This window comes from Netta rufina (genome assembly GCF_964035555.1).
Source record: "Netta rufina genome assembly, chromosome: 3".
Classification (NCBI taxonomy): domain Eukaryota; kingdom Metazoa; phylum Chordata; class Aves; order Anseriformes; family Anatidae; genus Netta; species Netta rufina.
In genome coordinates this window covers 24342096-24368981 of record NC_140125.1, presented here as the reverse complement: position 1 = coordinate 24368981, position 26886 = coordinate 24342096, and the positions used below count along the sequence as shown (strand labels likewise).

General features: G+C 38.2%; 1 protein-coding gene across 1 annotated transcript in view; it reads left to right on the top strand.

Annotated features, from left to right (window-relative positions):
* Nucleotides 1-26886, top strand: part of SUSD4 (sushi domain containing 4) — a gene marked incomplete at both ends in the record, with an annotated part of 72300 nt that overhangs the window by 19309 nt on the left and 26105 nt on the right. The window contains one exon of the mRNA XM_084284044.1: nucleotides 22590-22802. Within this exon, the coding sequence (XP_084140170.1) occupies nucleotides 22590-22802 (213 nt within the window). The remainder of the gene's footprint in view (nucleotides 1-22589; nucleotides 22803-26886) is intronic.

Here is a 26886-nt window from a genome sequence, read left to right as displayed (position 1 = left end):
ATTACTGAAGCCATTTGGTCATCAAGTAAAGAATCCAGAAGACATATCAGATGGTAACAGACTACCTATCACTTGTATTTTATTGAAAGCAATCTTAATAATGTAGCCAATTCTTTAAAATATTTACCTTTTCAAAGATTCACTTCTTCCTTGGCTAGACCTGAGAATCAAGATAGCTCAGTGAGAGTTTCATCTGTTTTGGAATGATGGATGTACAGAGTAGAGGATCCGCTGTGTTTCACAGAAGACACAAAACCTCCTGGCATTCACTAGGAATTTATCACCTCTTGTTTTACAGGAGAGAATTGAGTCTTATCGAACTATACCAGGGAGACTAGCTGTCTGTTCTGATACTATATGAATCTCTGAGAGGAATATTTAAAGTTAGGGTAGTGCAAGCTGAGTTCTCCACTTTAAGTCTTATATTTGATTCATCAACACTTCATAGTCAGCTGTAAAAAATTCCACTGCCTGGCCTAGCCTGAAGTGTCTTTTGTTGCTATGTGTGCATCCACATCCAATTCTGGGGTCACGCAGGCACACATTTCAGAGGTGAGTTTGTTTTAAGATACTGAGGAATCCTGTTAGTCAGCTTGGGGAAAAGCAGCTCTGCAGAGAAGGACCATAGGGGACTGGTGGAAAACAAGCTGACCATGAGCCAGCCACATGCCCTTGTGGCAAAGAGGGCCAACAGCATCTCGGGTTGCATTAGGAGGAGTGTTGCCAGCAGGATCAAGGGAGGTGGTCCTTCACCTCTATTTAGCACTGGTGAGAGACACCTGGAGTGCTGGGTCCACTTCTGGGCTCCCCAGTTTAAGAAAGATTAGTTAAGAGAGTCTCTTAGTTAAGAGACTTACAGGAGTGAGTCCAGCAAACTGTATCAAAGATGATGAAGGGACTGGAGCATGTTTCATGTGAGGAGAGGCTGGGAGAGGTGGGGCTTTTCAGCCTGGAAAAGAGAAGGCTCGGGGTGGATCTTCTCAATGCATATAAATACCTGACGGGAAGGACTGGAGAAGAGGGAAGCAGTTTCTTCTCACTGGTGCCCACTGACAGGACAAAATCCCATCTGATTACAAGAAAAAAAAAAAAGTGTTTTTTTTTTCTTTTTTTTTTCTTTTTTTTTTTTTTTTTTCCCTAACTGTGAGGGTGGACAAGTACTGAAATAGGTTGCTCATGGAAATTTTGAAGTTGTCATCTGTGGTGATATTCAAAACCTGACTGGATACAGTTCTGGGCAAACTCTTCTGGGTTACTTGAGCTGGGGTATTGGACTAGATCTGAACGGACTTCCAATCTGAACGGTTTTGTTATTCTATAATATAACACATATCAACAGAAAAAGCCTCCTTATCAGCCGTGTCAAGAACAAAGGAAATGTGTGAGGCTTGCTCCACTATACAGACTATATGCAGTTGTATAACAACTGAGCATGATGCGCATGTCATGTCCAAAGCACATGGACTTGAGACAAGCTGGGTGTGAGGTTGCAGTGTGTTCCTAACATAAAGAAGCAGCTGAAGATCTAAGGCATGCAATTTGAATTTTTAACTGCATCCAACAGGATTTATATATATAGCCCATACGTGGACATTTTTGCTCATATTCAAGAGCCTAAATGATTCCAGCCTGAAAATATCACCTAAAACCCACTTACTTTTGGCAGCATGTAATCTACCTTTCCTCCCCTTTCTTTCATATCTCTTATAACTTTAGTACAGGACAAATGTAGTACTTGATCAAGGTGAAACAATTTAGCAACACTTTCAATACAGAGTTAAAGGTCTATAGTGCAATGTAAGTAAAGGGAGTGACTGCTAGAAAATAAAAAGCTATAGAGATGTTATGTACGGCAGTGCTGTTGTGGTCTGTTATTACTCTTATCATCACTGTTATTGCTATTATGACTGACACAGTTGTTTTTAATACAGTCTGGCTACTATCCTCAGCTGAAATTAGGAACAGTTTGTTGCATTGGTGTCTTTATGAACACCCAACATGACCGTATGCTGCCTTGGCGCAAATAGGACCAAACTGTTAGGGCACAGCTCACATTCTTCAATGTCCTTGTGTTGCTGCTTTTATTATAGGAACAGATGGCTTAGCAGGAGTGTTTCTGGCTTGGTTAAAACAAAGATGCAGAAGGTCATAAGAACTGGCTTTTATTGAAATATGCTGGCTATTGCAGTTAGTTGTTATTTAACAATCAGTCCTAGATGTACATCTCCACCATTGCACAGACAGGATCAAAGGTTTCTCAAGTGCAGAAAACATGTACAACAGAGAGATGAGGTGGATGGTTTTAAGAAATAAGATGCAAAATAACAGATTTCATAGACATATATGCATTTTGAGATACTTCTTCCCACATCTGATTCTGGACATGTAGTGAAAATATTTTGGTTATGTAGCAGTAAAATCACTGCTCTGTTGCCAGCACCTCATAGTTTCTTGCATAAAAGTCATGACGGCCTTGAGCCCTTGAATCTGCACAGAGGGATAAAGAAACAGTTATATTTTAAGCTCCAGATTCAGTGACCTTAGTTCAACAGTGACGGAAGATTGCTGCCATCTAAGCAGGTATTAAAGGACCTCACAAATGTAAAATGGATTTTTCATTTGCTCAGGGATCTGCATTACACATGCTCTCCTCATGACCTTTCACAGACCCAGCAGAGATGCCAGTTTGGGATGAGACACAGAACTGTGCTTGGTTGTAGGAGTTAACTATCTGGAGCTGGAAAGGTGCTGCTGGGGTCATGGAAGAAATTTGTATGCCCCTCTCCACTAAGCATACTGATGATTTAGTTTCACACACTTTACCTCCATGCCAAAAGGAAAATCATTTTTATGCTTTTTAGGCTATATTCACTGATGTTTGTTCCCTGTATTTTGGCCTTGTAGCCAAGATGTTACTAGAGGTAGGCTAATGTATGTCAGGCATATGATCACTTGCTGTACTTGTTTCCTGAAAGTAGGAAAAAGTAAATGCTAGAAACAGGTCTGAAAAGTGACTTTGTCTCATTTTCTCCTTTATCGTTGATGCATTAGATTGATCTACAGTCTTTTCTTTGTTCTGACATGTATTTCTTCATCTCTTAATTTTCTGCCTAACACTTAAGTTGTTACCACATATATATATATATCAAAAGGGGAAAGATATCAGTGAAGACAGTAGTGCCGCAAAGGAGAAGGGTGTTTTTGAAAATGTTTCTTACTAGATTAGATTTCACTCCTGATTCTGAATATGAAATCTTTCCAAACTTTAAATTCCTGAAACCTTGTTATGTTATATTCTCAATCAATTGAATCTTTTTGCCAGCATGTCATTACATGAATTTATCTAGGTCTTAATTGTGGTATGAACAATACAGCAGAATTTGTGAAGAAAGCCTCGCATGTCTGTGAGATGGTCTATTTTTAATAATTATCTTAATTGGTCCAGTAAAATATATTTATTTTCCTTACAAATATTGCCTCGGTGCATACTGAAGGCAATCACAGATACAGCAATATTACTACTGTTCTAAAAGTCACAGATGAATATGTCAGTGGGAGTCAGAGCAAAAGGTGCAATAGAAATGTTATGAATTATTATTAAGATGCATGAGAAAGCTCCACAGGGAGGATCTGGAACATCTTGGGAAATGGTCTGCAGTCAGCCAGCTGGGAAAGCTGGAGACAGAATGTTAATAGAAATGTTGTTTTTCAAAATCACCATGACATCAACATTTACATTTAGTACTGTGTGCTGGGGCTGGTTATATAACTGTGATTATATTAGGTGTGATGAGCAGCTGTGTAGTTGAGAGAGGCTGTGATGTGTTTGGGGGAAGATGGAGTTGGTGGTGACACCTGTGCTAAAGCTGCTTTGTAAGGAATCCTTGTTTTCAGTGCTCTACAACGTTATAATTGTTTGGCCGAAATTTTCCATGCTTGTTTTATCTCTGCCTTCTTAGCTTTGGATTTCAGGAAATGTTAGAGCAAGATTTAAAAAAATATGTAATTATGCCCAATTAAAGTTACTTTTTTGCAGTAATTAATTTGAAGTGTTCCCATGTTATCAGTTTTTAGAGCAGAAACATAATTTGCCAGGGTGAGAGATCTCAATACTAGAGATATGTTTTATTAACTGTAGAAAAATGTGCCAAGATTGGATCAAATTACAGTGTTTGGTGTATCAAAGTTCATAAATGCTCAAAAGGCATTTACACATGCTTGCTAAATTATCTCAGTATTCCTACTCCACATGTTATCCTGTCCTATTCCCACTCTTGTTATCCTGCCCCACATTGGACTGCAAAGACCTTCAGATTACAAAAAGCTGAAGTGAGGATTGCTCATCTGGCCATTTTTCCAGTCCTCTGAGCCCATTTTAGAGATTTCTATCTTTCTCAAAGCAATCACCTATTTTAACCCAGGTTGCCTATGCAGAGTTATTTTAAATATGAGAAAGAAAGACAGCTTCAGATAATCATTGTTACCAGAATGGGTTCCAGTAGGATATTTACTTCACTTAAGGAAAAGAAAAATCCAGGACTGATGTCCCCTAGCATACAAGGAAAGCGTCTTGAAAGAGTCTGGTAAGTACCATGCATCATCTAGCAAAACAGTCTGGTGTTTGCTTGGCAATATTTTCCTCCATTAGTAGGAAGAGAAAGGGAAACATCCCAGTTCCAGCCTAAGTAAACTAAAACATAATTTCTTGTTATTGTGAAGTAAAATGCCTCTGGCAAAATTTCTTGGTTAGAAGGATGATAGCTAAGAAAAACAACACACAGAGTCTTTATATGGCAAGTATCTCCTAAAAAAAATGGCATAAGCAATTCAGGAGTAGTTCAGGGACTAGAAAAAGTGATGAATATTTAAATAAATGTACTGTTGGAGATACCAGACACAAACACACTGTATCCTCTTTCATCCTTTAAGCAATATATGCTCTAAGACAGATTTCTTCTGAAGAGCCATTGAAAGAATAGGATATAAAACACAGGTGCCACTCTGTAGCAGAGTATTTTTAATATTTCATACTTTTAATGACATCTTGAAGGTCAGCTGTCGAGGGAACATGAGAGGGATTGTGCAAGATATTGAGAGGTCTGAGAAAGCTCTGCTCTCTGCTTTGAAGAACTCTGCTTTCATCCATCTGCTTGGCAAGACAGCCATGATGCATATAAAACCTGTATACACACAGACTTCATACATGGGAAAAAAACCTGTGTATTTTCTTTTGAAAACACACAAAAATCTGTTGAAAGATGTATATCTAAATTTTGAAAATTTGATAGTACTTTACTACCTTAATATATTTCTGTCTTAATAGCCAGTGGCAAAAGGCTAGCTCACTTGAGTAATCTGCATTGCCTGTAGCAACTCACTGAGACTGAAGAGTTACTGAATTTTCAGATGAGGCAACTGTTAATCAAAGTTGGCCTGCTTACAGTCAGATTCTTGTCCTTCCTCTTGCTTTCCATTTTTAAGGGAGCAAGTTATACTATAAATTACATCTTTTTACAAAACCTTACACTGAAATAGAATTTGGTCTTGAGGCAAAACTGCTGCTTCTCGGAACTCAATTTCTCAACTATAATTATTTCCATTAATTTCTCTGTCACTTTCAATATCTTTTAATTCTGTGTAAAGCTATCAGAGGCTCCCTCTGGTGGCTACATTAACTTAATTTGGCTTTTGTTTTTAAAAAAATGGGAGGTGGGGTTGAGGCAAAGACACACAGTGCCCATAAGACTGGAATTCCAAACCAAAAGAAGCAATAATAACAATACATCTCTCGTGCAGGAGCAGAAATGTAGATCCATATGGAGGAAGAAAAGGTAATTTCTTTCAGGGATAGTTGAAGGATTTGCAGCACACTATGAGCTTTAATTTAACACATTTCATACACCACTGCTATGGAGCAGTACATTCAGATAGGAAAAGACCATGAGATTTACTGTTTGAAAACACAGCCTCTGTTTTTGATTATTTAAAAAATTAGATTTGTTATCTTGCCTAGCCTGGGAAACTACTGTAAAGTTTGACTTTTCTTAAAAATAAAAAATAGAATTGTTATGTACAAACATACTTTGAAATAATGATGTTGCATTCAAAATATGTATCACTCAGTTCCTATTTGTTACTTCTTTTGTATTTTTTTCCCAAGCTTTTAGAGCATATGTAAAATAATTCAACAGCTCAGTCCTGTTGTTTGCTAGGAATCCATCTGGCAAATAGTCTTGATGAAAGAAGTTAAACCTAATGCATTTCATCTCCTGGGTGAAGCACATGCACAGTCTGGTGCTGCAGCTGAGCTGCCATGCACTACTGTGTGAAGCCACAATACCTTGGCTGTATAGGCACCAGTTTAAAGGAGCTTCCAGGGATCTTATGGCAGTAAAAGGCGGGCTTGACATCTCCTCTATATGCCAAAGCAGAGGCTAGTTTTAAGCAAGGCCATTCCTGTTTGTACTCAGGGAGCTTATACTATCCATCCACTTTCTGTAGGCCAAGAACAAGTATTCGTAAGATTTCAGTTTGAATGCTGTACTTGTCTGGTCTTCACAGCCTGCTGTTCCCCTTCAGCTACTGAAGTCTGCCTCCAAACAGCACAGTCCTGAGTTACTGCAAAACATCTTTAGATGGCCCAGTGGATGTTATTCAGCAAATTCCCACTGGCTGGTGGAATTTTGAAGAAGTGTTTTATCTACAATGTAAATAAAACCAAGATGGAAAGGTAATTGCAGGTTATTACCTGATTTATATACAGGCCTGATACTCATGAGGATTACACAGTTTTGCTGAACGGTAAATGAGACAGATTAAAATACTTCAAAAGCTTACTCCCAAAAGTGAAAATGTATTGCAAAATGTCATTATAAAAAGACTGTAACTCTTCATTACTGTTATAAATGCCACTAAACAATTTTCTCTCTCATTTGGGTATGTTATATTTCAAAAGTAAGTGTAACTAGATGGGATTTTTGACTGTTAGATTAAGTTTACCTGATTCCTGATTAAATGACTTCCAAAAAAAAAAAAAACCAATAAAAAAACACACCAATGCTGAATTCATCCCAGCTCAGAGTATCTGTTCTTGTAATTCCTTCGTACTTTATAGAACAGCTGATGGAGTTGAGACAGTATCCCTTGCTACCTAAGAGAAAGCTGAAGTGTTTCAAGACCGTAATGTTTACAGAAACTTTAAGATGTATGAGAATTCTCTCAATTTTTCCATGGAATACAATCCTTTTACCTCAATCTTCACTCCATTTTCAATTAGGCTTATGTATTGTGCATGTGATATACAGTAAGCATAATTGCATCTATAAAATGGGAAACGTGCTGAGTTTTAAGACGCACAAGGACATGTGTAAATATAGTTATTTTCATTAAGATAACGGAGCCGTGAGGTGTCACGTCTAGTAAGGCATCAAGAAAGCTAAACAATGGATTGTTTTATGAAGTGCTGAACATGCAAGAGGAACTTATCCTTTTGTATTTTCCTAGGAGAATCAGGAAATGATTATAACAATGACTTTTCAACTGAGTTTAAGAAGTTAAGTTTACGCATAATATAAATGAATTAGCTAGGCAGGAAGAAAGGTGAAGTCCCTAAGCAAATCCTTCAATACTCTGGTTTCATTGAAGCTACGGCTCAGGATACACATTTATGCATGTGAACCTGCATGTATGCATGTGGTGTACAGGCTCTATCCTTAATCACACCTCCTTTCTGAGCAGCACGTGGGGCATACAGATTTGTGCACACTGAGCCAGACCTAATCTTAATGTAGCAAAGCATTTAGGTTCCTCCTCACAGAGACTGGTTTGAGAAGGATTAGTAGGTGGCAATGGTCCTTTTCCTCTTGGCTGATGAATATCTGGGCTGAAGGGGTAAATTGCACTTCCCAGCATGGGCTGCTGTCCTGCAAAGCAAGCTGTGGGGAAAGCAGCCTTGTCTGAGATTTGGCCTGTTTTACATGGTACCTGCTGGTGTTTTTTACCAGGGCAGTGGTCTGGTGCTGTGAATGCCAGGGTGATGAAAACTATCTTCAGTTCTGCAAGCTGAACATCTTTGGAAGGGATGTTAAGGGAGCTACTAAACAAGAGATTAGCATTTATGCCTTTACACTATTGTATCTGTATCCTTTAGTCTTTCTTTTAGTCTTAAGATAACAATGTGAAGCTGTTTCCCTATAAATTTGCCCATTAGCAAGTTTCAACATGACTCTAACGGTGCACAGGACACTGCATTTTAGGAGAACAGTAGGGCTAAACACGTGGAGGTCAGTCATGCTTTGTGAGTGGGAAGGAGCTTTAGGTCAAGACATACACTTCACGCCATGTAGCACCATCTCAGTGTGGAAACTGCTAACAGGTTAGCTGGTCGTGAAGGTAAGTCCTGCCTGGTGTGTGGTGATTGATTCACCTCTGGTGAGCAGCATGTGGGCTGCGTAATGGATCAAGTCAGTAATAAGGACCAGAGGTACTTCTTTTCATACTGGGAACAAGTGTTTCTTACCTCAGCAATAAAGCACATCAGACCAGTGGCAGTCTCTCTGTTTGTAGGTACAGCACTGTATTCATTGGAAATTAATGGCAGGTGGAGAAACTCCAGAAAGTGCCCGTGTTTTTTTGTAAGAAGACAGAAAATTAACTAAAAGATGAACATTTGTGGGCTAAGATAGGACAGACTATGTAAGAGACGACCAAGTGTGGAAAGATGCTTTCTTTCTTTGGATTTTACAGCTTAAACTCAAAGGCCTTATAGAGTACAACTCTCAAAGGGAAAGCAGCTAGGTCTGGCACCAAGAAAGGACAAATGAGATAAGTGGGGCTTTGAGAAGGGGTTTAAAAGACAACTGGACATGCATGGAAAGAAATGGTGGATGAGGAGGTGTCATAAAAAGATAAATTCAAGCCTGAGAAAAAAAGCAGCTTAAAGCATCTCCTGGGGAGAATGCAGAAGAAAGGCACAAAAAGGTAGGGCAAAGAAAGAACTGGGAATAGAGACATACATTGTCCCTACTTCAATGAATAAGGACATACATTGATGAGGAACAGGGTGAAGAGTTCACAGAGAAAAGAAATCAAAGCAGAGAAGGGGACTGGGGACATATGTGGCCTGCGTCAAGTGTCAGGGAGCAGTGAGAGCAGGGCTGCTCCACAGAGTGGGAAAAGCCAGGAGCTGAGGGTCACCCCACCGTGGTGATACCCTCAACAACCAGGTCACAGACCGACACAGTCTAAGCCAGAGGGGCAAAGCTGAGTGCTGGTGATGGGGTCTATCAACAGCCTTAGACGTAGTCAGAGAATCACATCATGGGGCCACCCAAGAAAAACATCTAAAGAGAGATTTTTGGAAAGCGGCACCCGGCAGGTAACTGGCGACTAGTGCAGGACCTACATCAATGTTCTTCCACCATCAAGTTCAGAGTCTTAGTATGAAACTATTTTGGAGCTATTGGAGGCAAAAAAATACCCATTAATTTTGTACAGAATGAAAGAAGGTGTGCCCAGCGCTACAACACCTGAAGAAATTTTCTGAACTTCTGAAAGCAGTTCACTTCTGCTCTCAAATGAGGCTCAGGACAGTGTCAGATTACAAAAAAAAAATAATAATAATAAAAAGAAATCTTTTGAAACTGAAAATTACAGTATATATAGGTAAGTCTTTCTCACTTTTAACCTTAAAAAAGGTTAACCTTAATAAAGCATGTTGGACAAAGTTCTGGCTGACAGGGAGTTTGGCTTTCTATTCACCACTAGGCCATTAGCCCATGCTGGTTTTGACTTACTTCTGTTTGTCTCAGTGTCCTTTGTGTAAACTGGTAATATACATGCCTGTCTTCATTATACAGTGATTTCTAGTCTGGAAAGAGGAGTAAAAAAAATAATTTATTATCATAAGATTAGCACTGACATTCTGTAGTCACAATAGCTACTGAAAGGCCATGCCTACTTAATAAGCTGCTTAACTGACTCAGTATTTTGGGTCATGTTTACAGAAACAGGATGGAGACGTAAAGTGTAGATATAATACTTAGGAAGAACATAATTGTCCAAATAGCCCAACTGTTCTTGCAAGTCCTGAAACTTGGTATGTTTCTTGTGTTAGTAGAGACTGCAATTCATCGAACACTGGAAGGCAGGCCTGAAAATCTGTGCTATTATAAAAAGAAATGGCTCAGCCAAATATTCTGTAAAAGCAATGTAAGCTTTGAAATGAAAGACCCTGAATTAAATCAGGCAACCCATTACGTGTATGGCCGGAGACTACGGTGTAAGGCAGGAGCCAGACTCCTGCATTTATTTAAGTCTGCTTATTACATAATTCGGGGTAGTAAGGTGAACCAAGGATGAAGCATTAGCTTCAGCATGGAATTTTTATTCTGATCACTGGAGCCTAAAGTTATTAAAAGAACAAACACAATTATGACATCCTAGGGGACTGGCATACATATAAATCTGGGTATGCTGCCTGTTTCTAGCAAAGCATATGTATGGATCTGTGTACCGCCTGCTTGTTATTTTAAGCAGGTTTGCTGCAGCTGTTACTCTGAAAAGAGCCATTTAACACTCTACGGAAAGAGAAACTGCAGAAATCCTCAAATTAATATCTATTAAGAAAAATAACTTTTAAACAAATTGATTGTTTATGTGGTTAAAACTCTTATCCTTTGAATAAGAACAAAAAATCATTTCTTTGTTAGTTTCAGAACTTTCCTAGCTCCCAGCTAGTCAATTTATGGTGCCATAAAAAATTAAATAACAGCTTATTCTTTCTCTTCCTCTAGTCCTTCAAAATGATGAGAATCCATTTTCATGATTGGAAGGGATGTGAACACTTTCTGAAGAACAGATGCCCATGGTCTTTAAATTTAACCAGTATATGTGATTTTCATATTGGTTTTTATGGAAATATTTTGAGCATCAGATAGCTCAGCATTATCTATTATCTGTGCACATCAATTCCATAACTCCCAATCTTTCAAGTACCTAATAGCAGAGTGTATACGTTATATAAAGTGCATTAGATTTCATCTGACAGTCTCAACTTCTCTGTTGTCAATGCAGAGTACATTATGGAGTATGTAGTTTTTAGAGCCATCAGCAGGAGGAAAGGCAAGGCAAGGCAAGGCAAGGAAAGGAAGGGAAAGGAAGGGAAAGGAAAGGCACGTCAAGTTCTTCTGTTCCAAAAGGATAGGCCATTAACCCTTGAGAAGTCTCTCATGGTATATTACCAACCTCCAAATCTGTCCTGCCTCTCCTCAGTTTCTTCCTGTCATTGAACAACTTGTTTCAGGCACTGCCCTTCCTCTCAGCAACACTGTCTGTGGCTGAGAGTTCCCCTTCTCTTCCCTCTTATGCCTTGCTAGGTCCCCATTTAGCTAACTGGGAACCCTGCTAGGCTTCTTCTTGTGTTCACGCCTTCATCCCTCTTCTCCCTTAGTGGTAGCACCACCCAAAAAGCTGTCAGGCAGTTTCCAGGCTAACATATTTTTATAAGTCAATACATCCCATCTCTGTGCCTTTGCCAAGTCACTCCTGTGGCTCCTCCTCCAGTTTCTCTTCTGTCCTCAGCTTCCTCCTGTTCTGCATAAGTTCACTGTCATATACATAACTGAGGGTGGGAGACTTCCAGCGGTGCCCTAAGACAGTATCTGTAAAGCCCACAGATAAAAACAGAAAAAATATAAGTCTCCATGATCTGGGCAGCCTGGCGCTTTGTTTTCTCACTTCAGTAATTCACAATATTTTAGAATTTTTCTACATTATAGAAATTAAAAGTCTGGGAGGTACATTAAGAATGATATTTAAAAAAAAAAAAGCATAGATATATTAAGAAAGGTTGTGTCAGACTAATTGGTTAATCTCCTGAGATGATATCAAGCAAGGGAAATGCAGCAAATATTGTCTGTCTTGACTTTAGCAAACTGCCACCAGAGAAAGTCTATGTGAAGATTTGGATTAATAGAAGAACTGCAAAATTGGTAAGAAAATTACAAGAGAAGAAACATTCTGTTGAAAGGGGAAATACTGGGCCAGGGAGATCTTTACACACTGATTATTAGTAAAGGATTTCACCTTAAAAATCTTGTTACAAAAATTGAGAGTGTGTCTGTGATGTTTGTCATTGAAATAGTTTTGGAGGTGCCCTGCAGAGCAGGTCCAATTATTGGATATGTCAAAGAGAGGTCTAGAGGACTATTCATAATAATAGCAATAATTGCAAGATTAACTGTGACCTTTATCAATGTGCAAAGTCACTCCATGAAGGTGTGGTTTTGTTGATTGACCTGGGCCAATCTGAATGGAAAATGCACCAGAAAAATACTTCTTACACCTTTGCTCCCCACTGCACATTCCACTCCTGCCCTTGTCAATGTGCTGACTGTGCTCAGATGGCCAGCACGATCAGCACAGCCAACAATTTGCATTGCAAGGCTTGTTTTCAGCCAGTTCACCCCACTGGTACCAGGGAAGGAGTAGAAAGACGTAGTTGGGAGGAGAGGAGGGTGCAACTGTTCCTACTTGTGTCCGCAGTATGGCCATGAATACAGGGGCATTTTTAACAAAGAAAGCTGTGAAACTAAATTATCTGCTGCTATAGTCCCATTCCCAACCAACTATTTAAACAGAGTCTGGAACAAATGTTAAGGTTGTTTTTCCAGAGTCATAGGTGTGTTTCTTTGTTGTTGTTAGTTGTTGTTGTTGTTGTTGTTGTTTGTTTGTTTTGTTTGCTTTTGTATTTACTGAGGAATTAGATTGAGTCAAAAGGAAAAGAATAAATATGCTTCTGTATCATCTTAGCCTACCTCTGATTTTTTTTCCAGTCTTTTCACTATGGACAGAATAGCTTACCCCAGAGCATTTAAAATGAGTAATGTTAAATAAAAATTGTTTCAATATGATGACAATACTTCATTACTTGTGCCAAACTGGGTCCCTGCTTCTTTTCTATACCATTTTATGTTTTTCTCTCATTCTTTTAAAATAACAAGCAAACTTTGTTTCATTTTTCTTCATTTAATGCATTCTGGTGAAGGGAAACAACAATCTAAAATCTTAATGCTAGCAGTATTAGCAAAACATAGGCACATGAAACCACTTTTCAATATAGAAAGAAATCAGAAGTTTCCCTTCCATATAGGAGCTAAAATCAGTCAGTGTTTTTTTGGTTGGTTGGTTGTTGTTGTGTTGTTTTTTTTTGTTTTGTTTTTGTTTTTTCCCCAGTGGATATTATCTGTTTCCTTTCTGAAAGACTTATTTGAGTATAACTTTTACAGTGTGATCTGGAACAAATTTGAAAAGCACAATTATTTTGTAGATATCTGGTGAACCAGCAAAACCACCCTATCTTTCTTTCCATCTTCTTGATATAGAGGTAAATAATGCCCCAGCTTCACAAGGCTAACCAAATAAGTCACCAGCAAGAAAAGCATCTGCTTCTTGCCCTTTTAGTGATTCATTGCTCAAATCTTCTCAAAAGACAAGCAGATGAGTTCTGCATTATTGCAGACTTCCAGATATTTCTCAAATAGGACACATTAGAAAATTCAGAGGAAAATACAAATAAAGAATGGATAACTGTGATGAGGCCTACATCTAAGAAGAAAGGTCACAGTTTCATGGATAGGTGTATACAGAATGTAATACTGTAGAGCAGAAGGGGTGTCAGAGTATCCAGAAGCATCAGAGGACTTGTGATAATAAATCAAGTGCAAAAGCTGGATATAGTGTCTGTCTGCTCACCTGCTTTAAGTATGTACCAGCTTTTTAAATCCCTTGTTGCTCAGTCATCTTTAGTGTACACTTTATTAAAAAAAGTTTAATATGAAAATATTCACACATTAATCCTGATTGTCCCAATATGCAAATCTGCCTGTTCTTGGGAAAGTATAAAATCAATTTCTATTACACAACTGAAAAACAAAAATTGTTGAATTACCATACTAGTGCATACAATAAAAATACAGCATTATATAGGGAAGTCTGTAACTGAATAAAGGATAAATATCAAGCCCCCAGCTCATTCTTCTGCGTATTTGATTTCTGCATCTTGTAGAAACAAGGATCTCTGCTGAATGGTGTAAGTGACATTTCACTGCTTTGGATTTGCTATGATGAATAATATTCTATGCTATTGGTCGAGGAGAGTATTACTATAGTAACTAGCTCATGATTCATTCTTTATGGTGTTTTTTATTTTGTTTTTGTTGTATTTCCTAAGGGATGCATGTCTAGACTAAAAATGTTTAAACTAACTCTCGGTAAAGGTAATTAATTCTTTCCAGAGTACTGAAAATATGGGACTGACAAACAGCAATACATAGATAATGCTTTTTAAAAACACCTCAGGCCAATAACATTCTTAAAATTATGGGAGCATATCTTTACTTTATTTGGCACTTTTTATTAGTAGCTTTCTGTGTTGTTAATCCTGTTTAGTGACCTAAGGCTGGATTCCCTCATCGACAATATTGCAACTCTAATGAAATCATTAGACATATAATATATAAAGCATTACATATGAGGATGGAAATATAAGTGGGGTTGGTTGATTTAAAAGAAAATAATGAGCTCATCTATTTATTTAAATCATTAAAAAGGAAATCTTGGCATAAGTGATGTATTAATGTTTTGTATTTGGGGTTTGTACATATTTAATTCCTTATGATGGTTTTATGGGTCACCAGGAAACAAACTCATATTGGCAAGTATTACCTTTATTACAGTTCCTTAAGCTGAATAGGAGAATGTGTTAGGTGTTTGTCCATTTATTGAAGCACATAGAGAGCTTAATATACATTTACTGAATTATTGGTTTCAGTAGGCTAAAGGGTTTTGATTGTTGTTTTTTCATCATTTGATTATTTTAAAAGACTCATAATCTAGTGTTTTTGTCTGAAGTTCTAATTCATTGATACTCAGGGTTCAGATAAAAATTATGGAAATAACATTTTGAAGAAGAACCATTTATAAGTAGTTAAAATTAACATGTATTATAAATATGCACAAAAGTAAGTTTATCTAAGCATATTTTATATTTAAAATGTACTTATAAACCTGAAATATTATCTGTAAAAGAGAAATTGAACGGGAAGTTGTCACTAATTCTCATGTGATTCTTTTTCACACAATAGAAAAGAAAAACATAGTTTTAAATTTTTTGAACCCCTACTAGAGTTTGCAGCTTGAACTGTGATTGTTCAGTGACTAAACTGAACTTTCTGAATAAACGGAAAAGAATAAGATATTTACATTATATATGCAAAAAGCTGAGCAAGCTCTGGTTTCAGGCTTGTAGTTATTTCTGCCTAATGCTTGAGTTCAACAGGCCTCTAGACCTCAGCATGGAGGTGTAATCATTTTAAATGGAGTTGTTCAAAAGCTAAACATCCAGTTTAAAAATTTAGGAACTGGGAAGAGGTTGTGGGATTTTTGTGACAAGTTGACTCATACCCCAGGACAGATAGGGTAAATTTCTGTAACAGAAACATAAACTATACTGCCAGTAGAACCACTGGCAGATTTATTTTCTGCTTTTTGATTTTATTTAAGTGATGCTAGGTTCAGAGGACCACAGAATAGCATGTGACATTTTGTAAGGATTCATAAATTATGCATCCAGACTTGTGAGATTACAAAAGGCTGTAAACAATAAGTGCTTCTTGCATTATAAATGAAATGGCTTATTTACAAAGATGACATAGCTATATTAATTGCAAGGAGAAGATATGATTAAAGGGACAGCCTTGTGCTGTTTAAGATATTAATTAGAAGAAACTCATTTTCAAGAAGAAACCAGTGCATTTTTCAGAGATTCTTTTGGGATTACTGAAGCGTTCCACTAATTTTATTCTACACCGTCTTCATTTTCCAGCAATTTTAAGTAGCATTTCCTTATGCATTACCTTCATGTGGAGGTAACAAAAAGAAGAATACTGTATCAACATTCACATTCTAAATTATAAATTGTCATCACCTCTATGGATAGAAAATTTTGCTTGTTCTCTTCTGTTTTATGCTGGTCAGGCAGCAGCTGAGGTGTGCCAACATCCCTGAGTCTGGAAGTGTAATTTGAGTAGCTAATTGGAGGCATGGCCACTGAATTAAAGGTGTTGTTATTACATTCTGCCCTGTCATCAATGCAGGGCCCTTGAACCTGCCATACGTATGCAGCTCCTTCGCTCTTTCCTCCTGCTGAGTTTCCTGAACAGCAGCAGCTCCAGCACGATGCTTGGAAGACCTTTCCTGTCCCCTGTTGTTGGTTTGTCCTGGCTGCAGCTCCTCACCTTCCCTCCCCTGTGCCCTCTCTGGAGGGAGTAGCGCTTCTGAGGCTCTCCAGGGAGATGTCAGTTTGGTTTAGCACAGGAGTGCCCAGGGACTTGTCATGCCTGAGTTGGGATTTTAAGGTTGAACTGACCATGGCTCTTAGGAGCATCTCTGCATCGCTGCTCCATCATTTTGCTCCTCCAGTGGGACCACGCAGCAGAGTGTCTGGCAGCAGATGGGGGCTGCCATCCTCATGAGGAGGGAGGACCCCATGCGTCCCCACAGTACAGAGTGAGCACTGCTAAACAGAGGCACAAACACCCGACATGGTGTGAAAGGCACTTCACGGTGAGGTGTATGTGGTGGCAGTGGTGGCACCAGGATCTGTGCTCTGGCTCAGCGTGCAAAACTCAGCGGAGGGGTGAGCACATGGGTTGGGTGTCCTTGTCTGGGGTTGTGAAGGGGAGCAAGAGAGGTGGTGAGCCTGACAGGGTATAAGATTTCGGAGCATGGAAGACTTAATAGGAGGGTGCAAGGGCAGGTGGTGATTTGGTTTGGGGTTAGTGAGAGGGAAGGAAGCTTGAGAACACAGGGATGGGCGAGAAGAGGATATGAAGTGGAATAATAAAAATGAGGTATTGCAAATGAGAAAGCCTTTCATCCTTTTCAGGAATTGGGTGCCTCTCTTGGACCTGTTGCCCCTTGTGCAGGGCTTGCATATTCATGTTTTTATTGCATACGAATGGTTTTGGTGCCCATGAACTGCATTACACAGTGATTTACCCATTTTTCTGCTCTCACACTCCTGGGTTTTGAGGGGAAAAAAAAAAAGAAAAAAAATCTTAATGGTGTTCTTGATTTTACAGACTAACTTGTGACTTAAGCAAAGTATCCACCCCCAGAGCTCATTGGTAATTTGAACAGCTCCCTTTCTTCAGGTGGGTTGCTATGCTGCCCTGGATAAGGCTCAGCTGAGTAAGAAGGGATATTCAACCGCACTGAAGTTGTGAGCGTGTTCTGCAAGGATAGCCAGGGAGGCTGTGATTCACATCTTAAACAGGGCAGAGTTATACGAGGCTGCTGAAGCCTCGGGGAAGCTTAAGCACCAGTGACCCTTAAGGAATCAAACAGAGTTTAGATTTTAGCAAGCATTTCACTAATGAAATTACAGGTTTATAATTTTGTTTGGCTTTCAAGGCTAGATGCTAATCTAAGCACATCCTTCCTTTTCTTGTTACACTAGTATGTGGATAGTTCAATTAACGTCATTGATGGCAAGGAAACATAAACAGCCACAGGCACAAAATGTTGTGCCTGTGTGGCTTTCACATAAACAGGGCAGAAACTGTTAAAGGGATGAAAATGATTTTTCCTTTGTATGAGATGAGCAAGCCCTTGGCATGTTTGCACTTGTGGCCCTTCTGTTTTATTCCTAATACAGCTTTCTACTCAGAGCTGGCCTAAGATATCCCACTTCTGCAGTGTTTACAGGCTCCTTATAAAACGTGTTTGCAAGCAATCTAGTCCTGTCACAAGCTGTAAAGCCTCTGAGTCCCTCTAGCACCCCTGAGATAGACAGAATTTGCTGATTTAGGGAGCCCCAATACATCTTGAATATTATTACACATTATATATCACTTTTCCTTCACAGTGTGTATTTAATACACTGAAATGAAAGTGGTATCTCTGTTCAGGAGTGAGTGCAGCCATTTCTGAGGTAACAAGCATCAACAGTTTGTCAGCGAACTACTATATAGCAACTTTAGAGGCAAATAATTGCATCGAATCTTGATTAGAAATAACTTCAAAAGCAGCATGAATTTACCAGGTGTTATAAGGTATCGAGGTGAGGGGAGGGAAGACTGAAACAAGGAAAACAAAAGATGAAATTGAGAAAAAGATGCTGAGAAATGCAGGATGATGGGAAGAGCTGAAAGATTCTTCCTCCTGCATTTCTTTAGGCACATCTAAAATTCAGTTGTGGCTGTGATGACTTCATGTGATCACAGATAAGTTATTTACCCCTGGCCTTTCTGTCCACTTGACTTCTGTTGGCAGTGCTCTTCTAGTGCTGGAGAGTGACTGTCTTTGCTGCTCACTTCAGACAGAACGAGCTGCTCACAGACATACAAATGTGGTTAAATGTGTCTATATGGTTCTAGCAGTGAGGATAGGAATAGCTCTATTTGTCAACAAACAATTTGCCAGTTTACAGACTTCATAAATTCTGTTTTCCAATGGAATAGTCGGTTAATGGCGATATTCACATTGAACCTCTGATCAGAATATTTTATTAAGACTCTGAGCTGATATAAGTCTGCTGGATGGATTTGCAGTAGGAGTGAAAAAAATACAGAAGTATGAAGAGCTGTTATTTTAATTCAGAAGTGAACAGGATTTGGAAAGTTACATCATTTTGTCAGATAACTGGTTTCTGATATTTGGGGCTTTTTCATTAAGAGATGAGATGAATCATTTTATGTGAGAGAACAATGCAGAATTCCAGTACTACATTCCATTCAAACGGACAATAATGGTCCTTTTTACACCCCAAGGAAAGCACTGCTTGTTTTTCAGTCTTCTCATTCATTTGCCATCATTTTTATCTGACTGACTATAGCAAGTAATTTAGGTAAGTAAAAACCCATATAAAATACTTGTGCTTTATACAGGTAAAGAGCATTGCTGTTTTGTGATGACCTCCTGATGGTCCAGCATTAGAAATATGGTAAATACCGCAACCAAAATACATTCTGTATCAACTACATGTTTTACTGGTGATAATGAGCTTGTGTACTCCTGAGTCTCATCAGAAAGCATTATTGCTCACTTTATTTTAACCCATATTCCTTAAAGATGCCATGATACATGAAGTCTGCTAGTTAGATTAAATATTAAGCAATTCAGATTACTGAAGTAATCGGTTTCAGCACTAATTGTGTAGTCCTTAGGGATTTAACACCATATGATAGCATCCCATAAAACCATTGATAGTGATACAGTGCTAATTATGAAGATGGCTGCTGATCTTACTAAATTTTTGCTGTTGTAGATAGCATGAAAATCCACTGCTTCATTTGACAAGCGTGCTGTGTAGTTTTTGTCTTGTAGGTGCTGATAATTCACTTTTGCCTCTTTTTAACCATGAAGACAGTCCAGGGGACAAAGTAAAATTTCATTCTATTCACCCTAATGACTCATTGAAGAAATAGAATTCACTGTAATTCTGTTATTTTTTAACTTACTCGATATACTCTTTCCTGCTAGATAACACCTTTCTGCTATAAACAGAAGATTGGTTTTCCTTTTTTTTTTTTTTTTTTTTTTTTTCCCCCCAAAGATTTATCTTATAGATCTGTCTGGAAACTTTTTCTTGGCTGGTTTCTTCAAGTTCTAAAGGTGGCAAAGAAAAGATTTCCAGTCTGTTATTTAACATTATTCCTGCTATTAAAAATAAATAAATTAAAAAATCAACAAAATCAACAACAAAAAACCAACAAAGATGCAACCTCATATCCCTATATCAGAATTCTGAGCAGCTGCTCTTAAAACATTGAAAAGGGAAAGAAACTAAAGATCATGAGAAAAAAAATATGTAATGTACCAAGATCTATTTTATCAGAGACATGCATTCACTTATTTTTTGACAAGACAGAGTTGAGCTTAACAAAATGAGATCATATAGAAATTACTGCAATGTAAAGGACCAGCTCTGGTCTCACTAAGGACAACTGGACTGCAGTTGAATCTTTTAGCATTATTGTTCTTGAATATTGTACCAGAGGCTTCATACTTAAAATGAAAAAAAATAATAATAATAATGATGGACTTAACTCTCAGCCAAATAAGGTATCGAAATACTCAGCACACGCTATTGCATGTGCCAGCTATTCCATGAAACTTTTTCCTTTTTCCTTTCTTCAGGAACAAGCAATGGAAATACAGTGATCCCATGCTAATTCCATGTGTCGTATATAATTCTGTAGCTGAACAACAGCTGACTGCTGGGTTTATAGAAACTAAGGGTACATCATTTAATTCTTCCATTCATGTTTCAGTTCCTTCTTGGGAGTTCCCCTAGGGTATAGCATTGTCTGCCCACAAAGTGTGCTCAAGAGAAAAGCAACCTAAGAGATCAACTTACTGCAAAATGATCCCTAGGAGGAATGAAAACCTTTGCTTGTGAAAGGTCACCAGAAAAGTGGCAATAGGGTCACCGAATTAAGCTGCACCAAGGGAAAAAACTCTCTAGCCTTCCATGTTGGATTTTGTGCTGACAGTCCCAAAATCTCTAACTTTGATTTGAACTAATGAAAACTCTGCGTCGCTGCTCCATCATTTTGCTCCTCCAGTGGGACCACGCAGCAACTCTTTTTTTTTTTTTCTCTGTAAATTGCATGTGATCTTAGCACAATTCTTTTTGTTTTGGTTTTATTCTTATTGTTGTTGCAGAGGCTTAGTGGACAGTTTGTGTACTTTTCCCTGAAGCAGTTAGTAAAAAAAGATCAAGGCAGGTTATAATATTCTTTGCCTGACTGCAAGTTCTGAGGTTACCAAAGTAACAGAAATGAACTAAATGTCATGTTATCCCTTGGCTTAATGGAAAATTAATTAAGATCATCACTGACTTTATTGAAAGATGTAAGTTTGGTGCCCGAAGAATAAGAGGTTTCTTTTTAATCTCCAGTAAAAATGTGCAGCACTTCTCTATTATTAAGTGTTGTATACAGTGTATAATCCTGAACATGATGACTGTTTTTCTCCTTCTTCATCATGCTAGCAAATTACAGAGTCTTGGGCGGTTTGCACTGGAGGTTTTGGTCCATTGGCTGATGATTAGACATAAAGTTCAGAGATTGGTTTCAGTTGGCTTTCTTTCCTTCTGATAAACTTCACTGGATGGAGGAGTAAAACCAGATAAAAGCAGGTGCTCTGAAAAGAGGGGACAATAATGACAGCTCTTTAGGTGAAGTAGCCCTGATATAGAAGCACTGTGGAGGGGTAGAGGCTGGGTGTAGGTGATGGCTCTCTCTGGCATGCAGGCATTCAGACTTGGCTCTGGCCATCTCAAGTCTCAGGTCACCTCCTGGAAATCACAGTCTGGTGGGGGCAGTTCAGCACAGTGGACTTGACCCACATACAAGCAGCTGTGGTATGGACGGAGACAGAAAAATGCTGTCCCCTCTGGTTGACTTTTTCTGAGCCCTTCACTGGACAGCATGATTTAGTCTCAGGAAACAAATTTATTTTGAAAAATAGTCGACTGTAATATATACTCCCTGACTGTACCACACTTCATGCTTATCACCCAAGAAGTAGGTGAGACTCTCTGATGCCACTATCTTAAAATCAAACCATTAATGCCAAAATGTGATGATTTACAAATTTTCCAAGCATCCCTCCCCTCCTACCAGTATTAATTGCCCCTCTGCTGTTCCTCCTGCTAAGATATTTTGCTATTTTAGTACACAGTATTTGTTGAGTACTGCACTAAACATTTGTTGATTTGCAGCATAAAAAAGCTTCAGTTTATGCAAATGACATTGAAATGGTTTTGATTAAGTGACAAATAGTCCATTTTATGATTGCAACTGTTGGCTTTTTGTTTGTTATTTTACAGTTATTTTTGTGGCTATAAATGGCTTTACAAGCTCCTTTCTGGCATTAATGCAGCAATACAGAACTCCCATAACAGTGTTTTAAGAATTTAGTAGGGTCACCAAACCCACTTCATAGGAGGAACACATATATATGCAACATCACATTGTCTTTTTTTTCCTGTGGTAAATCTCCCAGATAAATCAGAATCTCCCTGTACCTAGCAGTTTATCTTCTGTTTTAGTTACTGTGTCTTTGGATGACAGTTAGGCTTCATGTCCTTTTCTTTATTTCCTCTTCCTCTCTGCTTCTGACACATTATTATTTTTTCCAGTGACTGTACCAGAACTCCAGAATCCCATAGCCCCCAAGAGTAATTACAGATACATTACTGAGCAATCCCCGCGGGTAGGTTGGGTCAAGTGCTTTATGTTTTTACAGGTCAGCTATCGAGGAGTGTGGTTGACCTTGCTTCCTCCATAGCTGCCTAACAAGATGGAATTATTTGTGTCACCCAAGTATTTGTGCAGTAGCTGGAGGTTGGTCCTCTCCCGAGTCTGGAGCACGTAGTACCCAAGTAGGGTTGATAGTGGTCATTAATGGAAAATGTGAGGCCCCCAAGAAGATTAAAAATCAAATGAAAAAGCCTAGGATGAGTGTGACTATGGCTGCATGAGGAGTGAAATGAACATAGTTTGTATCTTTGTCTGATATAGGGTTCGATGACCTACATGCTTGTGCTGATCCTGGAGCTCCTGAACATGGATACAAGACACCCAGTGCAGGTGTCTTCTTTGAAAGTGTGGTAGTCCGGTTTCATTGCCAAGAAGGATACAGGCTTAATGGTACTTCAAAAAAACTTTGTGTGAGACACTTTAATGGCTCCCTGAGCTGGAAACCAAGTGATAAACCTGTGTGCCTACAAGAAGGTAAGTCAATTTTCTTAAAACAATTCACCAGTGTCAGTGCTTCACACTTGTACATGTATCGTGTCCATCTGCACAAGACATAAAAGACTGGAATGTATTTTATTAGGTCATATTTGATACACACTTTAGTTTCCCATACATCCTGTCTGTCCATTGAGTTTGTACTGTGAGAGGTTTTGTGTGTGTGTGTGTCTGTGTGTTGAAAGGGACATAAAAGAATCTTAAAAGAAAAAGAAAAAAAAGAAAAAAAAAAAAAAGAAAAAAAAGAAAAAAAGATAAAGTTCTACTTTTACAGTAGTTACAAATTGATGCAGACAAAAAAAAAAAAAAAAAATCAACAAAAAAACCTTCCATGATCAGCAAACTGTTTATAACTATTTGTTAAAGCTGTCTGCATAATATTGCTTTCTGTAATATCTTACTAGGAAAATATAATTAATTTCCAATGCTACTACTCCTTTGAATGAGAAGTTTTAAACAATTGTATTTTATGGCATGTGCATGATTCAAGTAAGTACATCAAATATGCATGGAATGCAGAAGTTTAAAGTCATTGGAGAAATTTACTTTGAGGTAAATCAGACTGCTATGGCATAAAAGAACTTATTTTTATTATAGTGTGTTTTGTGTTCTTTTGAAATTGTATTTGAATTTAAATATTTGAGGCATTAAATTACTTTCTTCTTTGAGGAATTTGATAGAAGCAAGACTAATCTGAATATCATAAATACACTTTTTGGCCAAAAACACCCCCAAGCAACATGAACGATTTATTTCACCAAGTATATTAAAGCTATAACTTGTTCTTTAGGTTGACTTATTTTGGTCAATAGATCTATGAAAATCAACAGACATGAAAAGCATTACTTAAATTAAGTGTGTATATTTTAGTATTGTGACACCAGCACAATTCACAGAACTGTTTGAAGATGTGAAATCATTAGCAATGCCTCACTGATTTCAAGGTGGAGCAAGATAAACTCTATTTCAGGAGGCCTTCCATCATTTAAAATAAGATAAATGCTCACACTTCATCCAAAACTAGACGCTTATGTGGCTCATAAACACACTTACTATATCAGATTATGCATCTCTCAGTGTGTACAAAAACTGCAAATACTTGTTTATGGTGATAGGTGGGTAAGTATGAGAAGCCAGTGACAGGACAGGGGCATGTGAAGGTACGTTCCACAATAAGAGCAAGCAAGGCCTGGGGAGATGAGGCCAAGGAGATACATAGGAAGGGGTCACCCCTGAACAGTGGTCTGCATGAAAGCGATACATGAAATATTTTAGAGGGTAGACAAAAATAGTTGGTAAGTGGTCCATCATCTTTCAGGTAGCTGCTCTGTTGGACAAGCAGAGGTCTTGGTAAAATATAGATTTCTGAATGTACTTGAGGCCACAGGCAACAGAGTCATAAGGGACACAGTCTTGAGCTGTCTTGTAGTATGCACTGAGACTACAGGTAATTTGTAGAACATAAAGGCAAGCAGGGCTAATAACACCTGCTCATAAATTGTGTGGGAATGTGCTGTCAGCTTTGAGGGTGATTATAAAAAAACAAGCCTAAGGGAGATTGAACAGTACAGTTCCTAACTGATGGAGTAGCCATCTGGGGTAGAACCCGATATGGGATACACATGTCAGTGCATCATTCAGGCAGGACACCTCTTCAATGTGCCTTTGGGGAGCTACAATGCAGTTGTCTTATCAGGAATGTTCCTGGGAACTTCTGGAAAGTATAACAGAAGTATGACCCATCCAAAATTTGCTAGGAGAAATCATTGACACGGAGACCATGACACCAGTTAAAAAGCTGGATCTACTTTAAAACGAGATTTAACATCAGAAAAATCGACAAACAGGTTGGTTGGAGAAGGTGCTTGGAGGGAAAAGCTAGAGTTTAGGGGAAAGTTGTAGGAGGAAGTCCAAATGACAATTGTGACTGCTGCTCTCAAGAGGGAACCAGCTGTGCAGTGCAAGCACATCCTGTGGTTAACTGTCCTACTTCCAGGACTGAGTGACTTTCACTTAATTTTCAAAGATGAAATTACATGTGATTTTAAGGAAATTCATAGATTATAGCTGACAGAAATTACTTTGATAGGAAATAAGGGAGCAGTAGTCATTTTAACAGGTGATGCTGGCCAAGAAACTGATACTTAGACTTCAGGCACATACATAGATGGGATGAAATCTTGGCAATTGAGCACAATTCACAGAATTATTTGAAGATGTGTTATATCCTATGTCAAAACTAGTGCAACATCCTACCAAAACGTGGGCATGAATTACCTGCCTCACTAATAAAATGCATGTCCATTGAAAATTGTGCCCTCAATTCACGTAGCCACAAATATTATCAGGCTGATAAAAAGAGGAAAATGGTATCAAGGCACAGGTACATAGGAGCTTGAACACTGTGCCATACCATGGTACAATCCATTAACAAACCACAAAATATAGTGATGGAGTTACTAAAATAGAACCTGTATCAGCCACTGCAGTTGTTACAGTAAGCATTAACACACTTTATTGAATATTCATTGAATATGGCCACTTCCCTTTTCCCCCTCAGAACAGTGGAAATCTGTGGGAGAAAATTCAGATCACAATGCCATCAACAGCAAAACTGCCACTAATATCAGTGTGATCAAAATTTGATTCAGGTGTTTTTAAAAAAGAAAGAAATTGGAAGATGAAGATGTGATGGATGATGTGGCAACAGCTGCTTAAGAGATAATCATTAATTTATAGCACAGAACACTTTAAAACAATTGTAAGCCAAAGCTCTGATCAAGCAAAGTACTTTAGCTAGAGCATAACTGTAATTATGTGATTAGTTATGTTAAAGTTCTGTGCTGAAAATTAGGCATACACAAAAATACTTGTTATTATTGACTGAAGAGGAGCCCCTGATTTAGGAGTTAGTGAAGCAATTGGATAAGTACGTTCCTGATTAGCGGTGCTTCTCTCAGGTATTATTAAAACAATCCTAGGGTTTAACACTGGAAAAAAAGAAAAAGAAAAAAGAAAAAAAAGATAGAATGAATTCTTATTTCCAATGCACGATATAATTATGGACTCAACAGAAATACTAAGCAGAGGTTCAATGAGCCCTAAGCATTTACTGAAGTGCTTTTAGAGTGACCTTTTTTTGCACTGGGACCAGAATCATGAGGAAGGAGCATGACGTGGAGGTGGTCAGCACAGGAGTGTGGTACATCTGCAGAGCAGCCAAGGAGGAGTTACAGTGGTGTTTAATTCTCAGCTATCTAATGATGTGCGTAGAAGTCCTCATTGCAGAAATTCTGTAATGATATAAGAAAAGAAATTTGAAATTTGTAGCAACTACTGGTGAAGTAGGAAATTAACATTTTAACATTTTTCGTTAGCTATCTGGGGATGAAATAAACTTTATATTATATTTTCCCAGTTAAGGCAGAGATTGATTGCCATGTTTGCTGTAGCACACTCTACATGCCTCTGAAGCTATTACAATACATGTACATGTAAATGTCATATACTGCCATCTGATCTTGAACAGCAAAAACACTCCATACTTTGCAGTTCATTTTAAGTCAATCTCAGGAGTTTGCTAAGGGTAGTTACATGTAATTTTATAGTTTTATGTTATGTGCATATAATTGTCTTTATCTGCTTACTAGAGCAGTATCACAAAATAATGCTATTCACGAGAGGAAGAAAAACAACCCATTTCAGAATGCAATTTGTCTTAAAAGTGCTCGTCATTGAATTAACTTGATTTTATATGTCTGTCATTTTTTGTTAAGTGGCAGGAGATTATAAGTGTCAGTACAAGAGTAAAGTTGCATGAGCTGGTACCCAATAAATGCACTGTCAGAAATCTGCGTGCTTAGAGTTATGTTCTCATGTTGATCTACAGCCTGTTGTGAATGTAACTTCCATCAATTCTAATGTGGCTATACACATAAATGCCAAAGCTCTAAGGTAGGAATTTTGTATTTACTGTTTAAAAGGAATATGTCATGTTGTTCACACTTTAATCTAATCTTCTCCCACTGTGATAATGTGGCTGCTGAGACTGTTGCCCTACTTG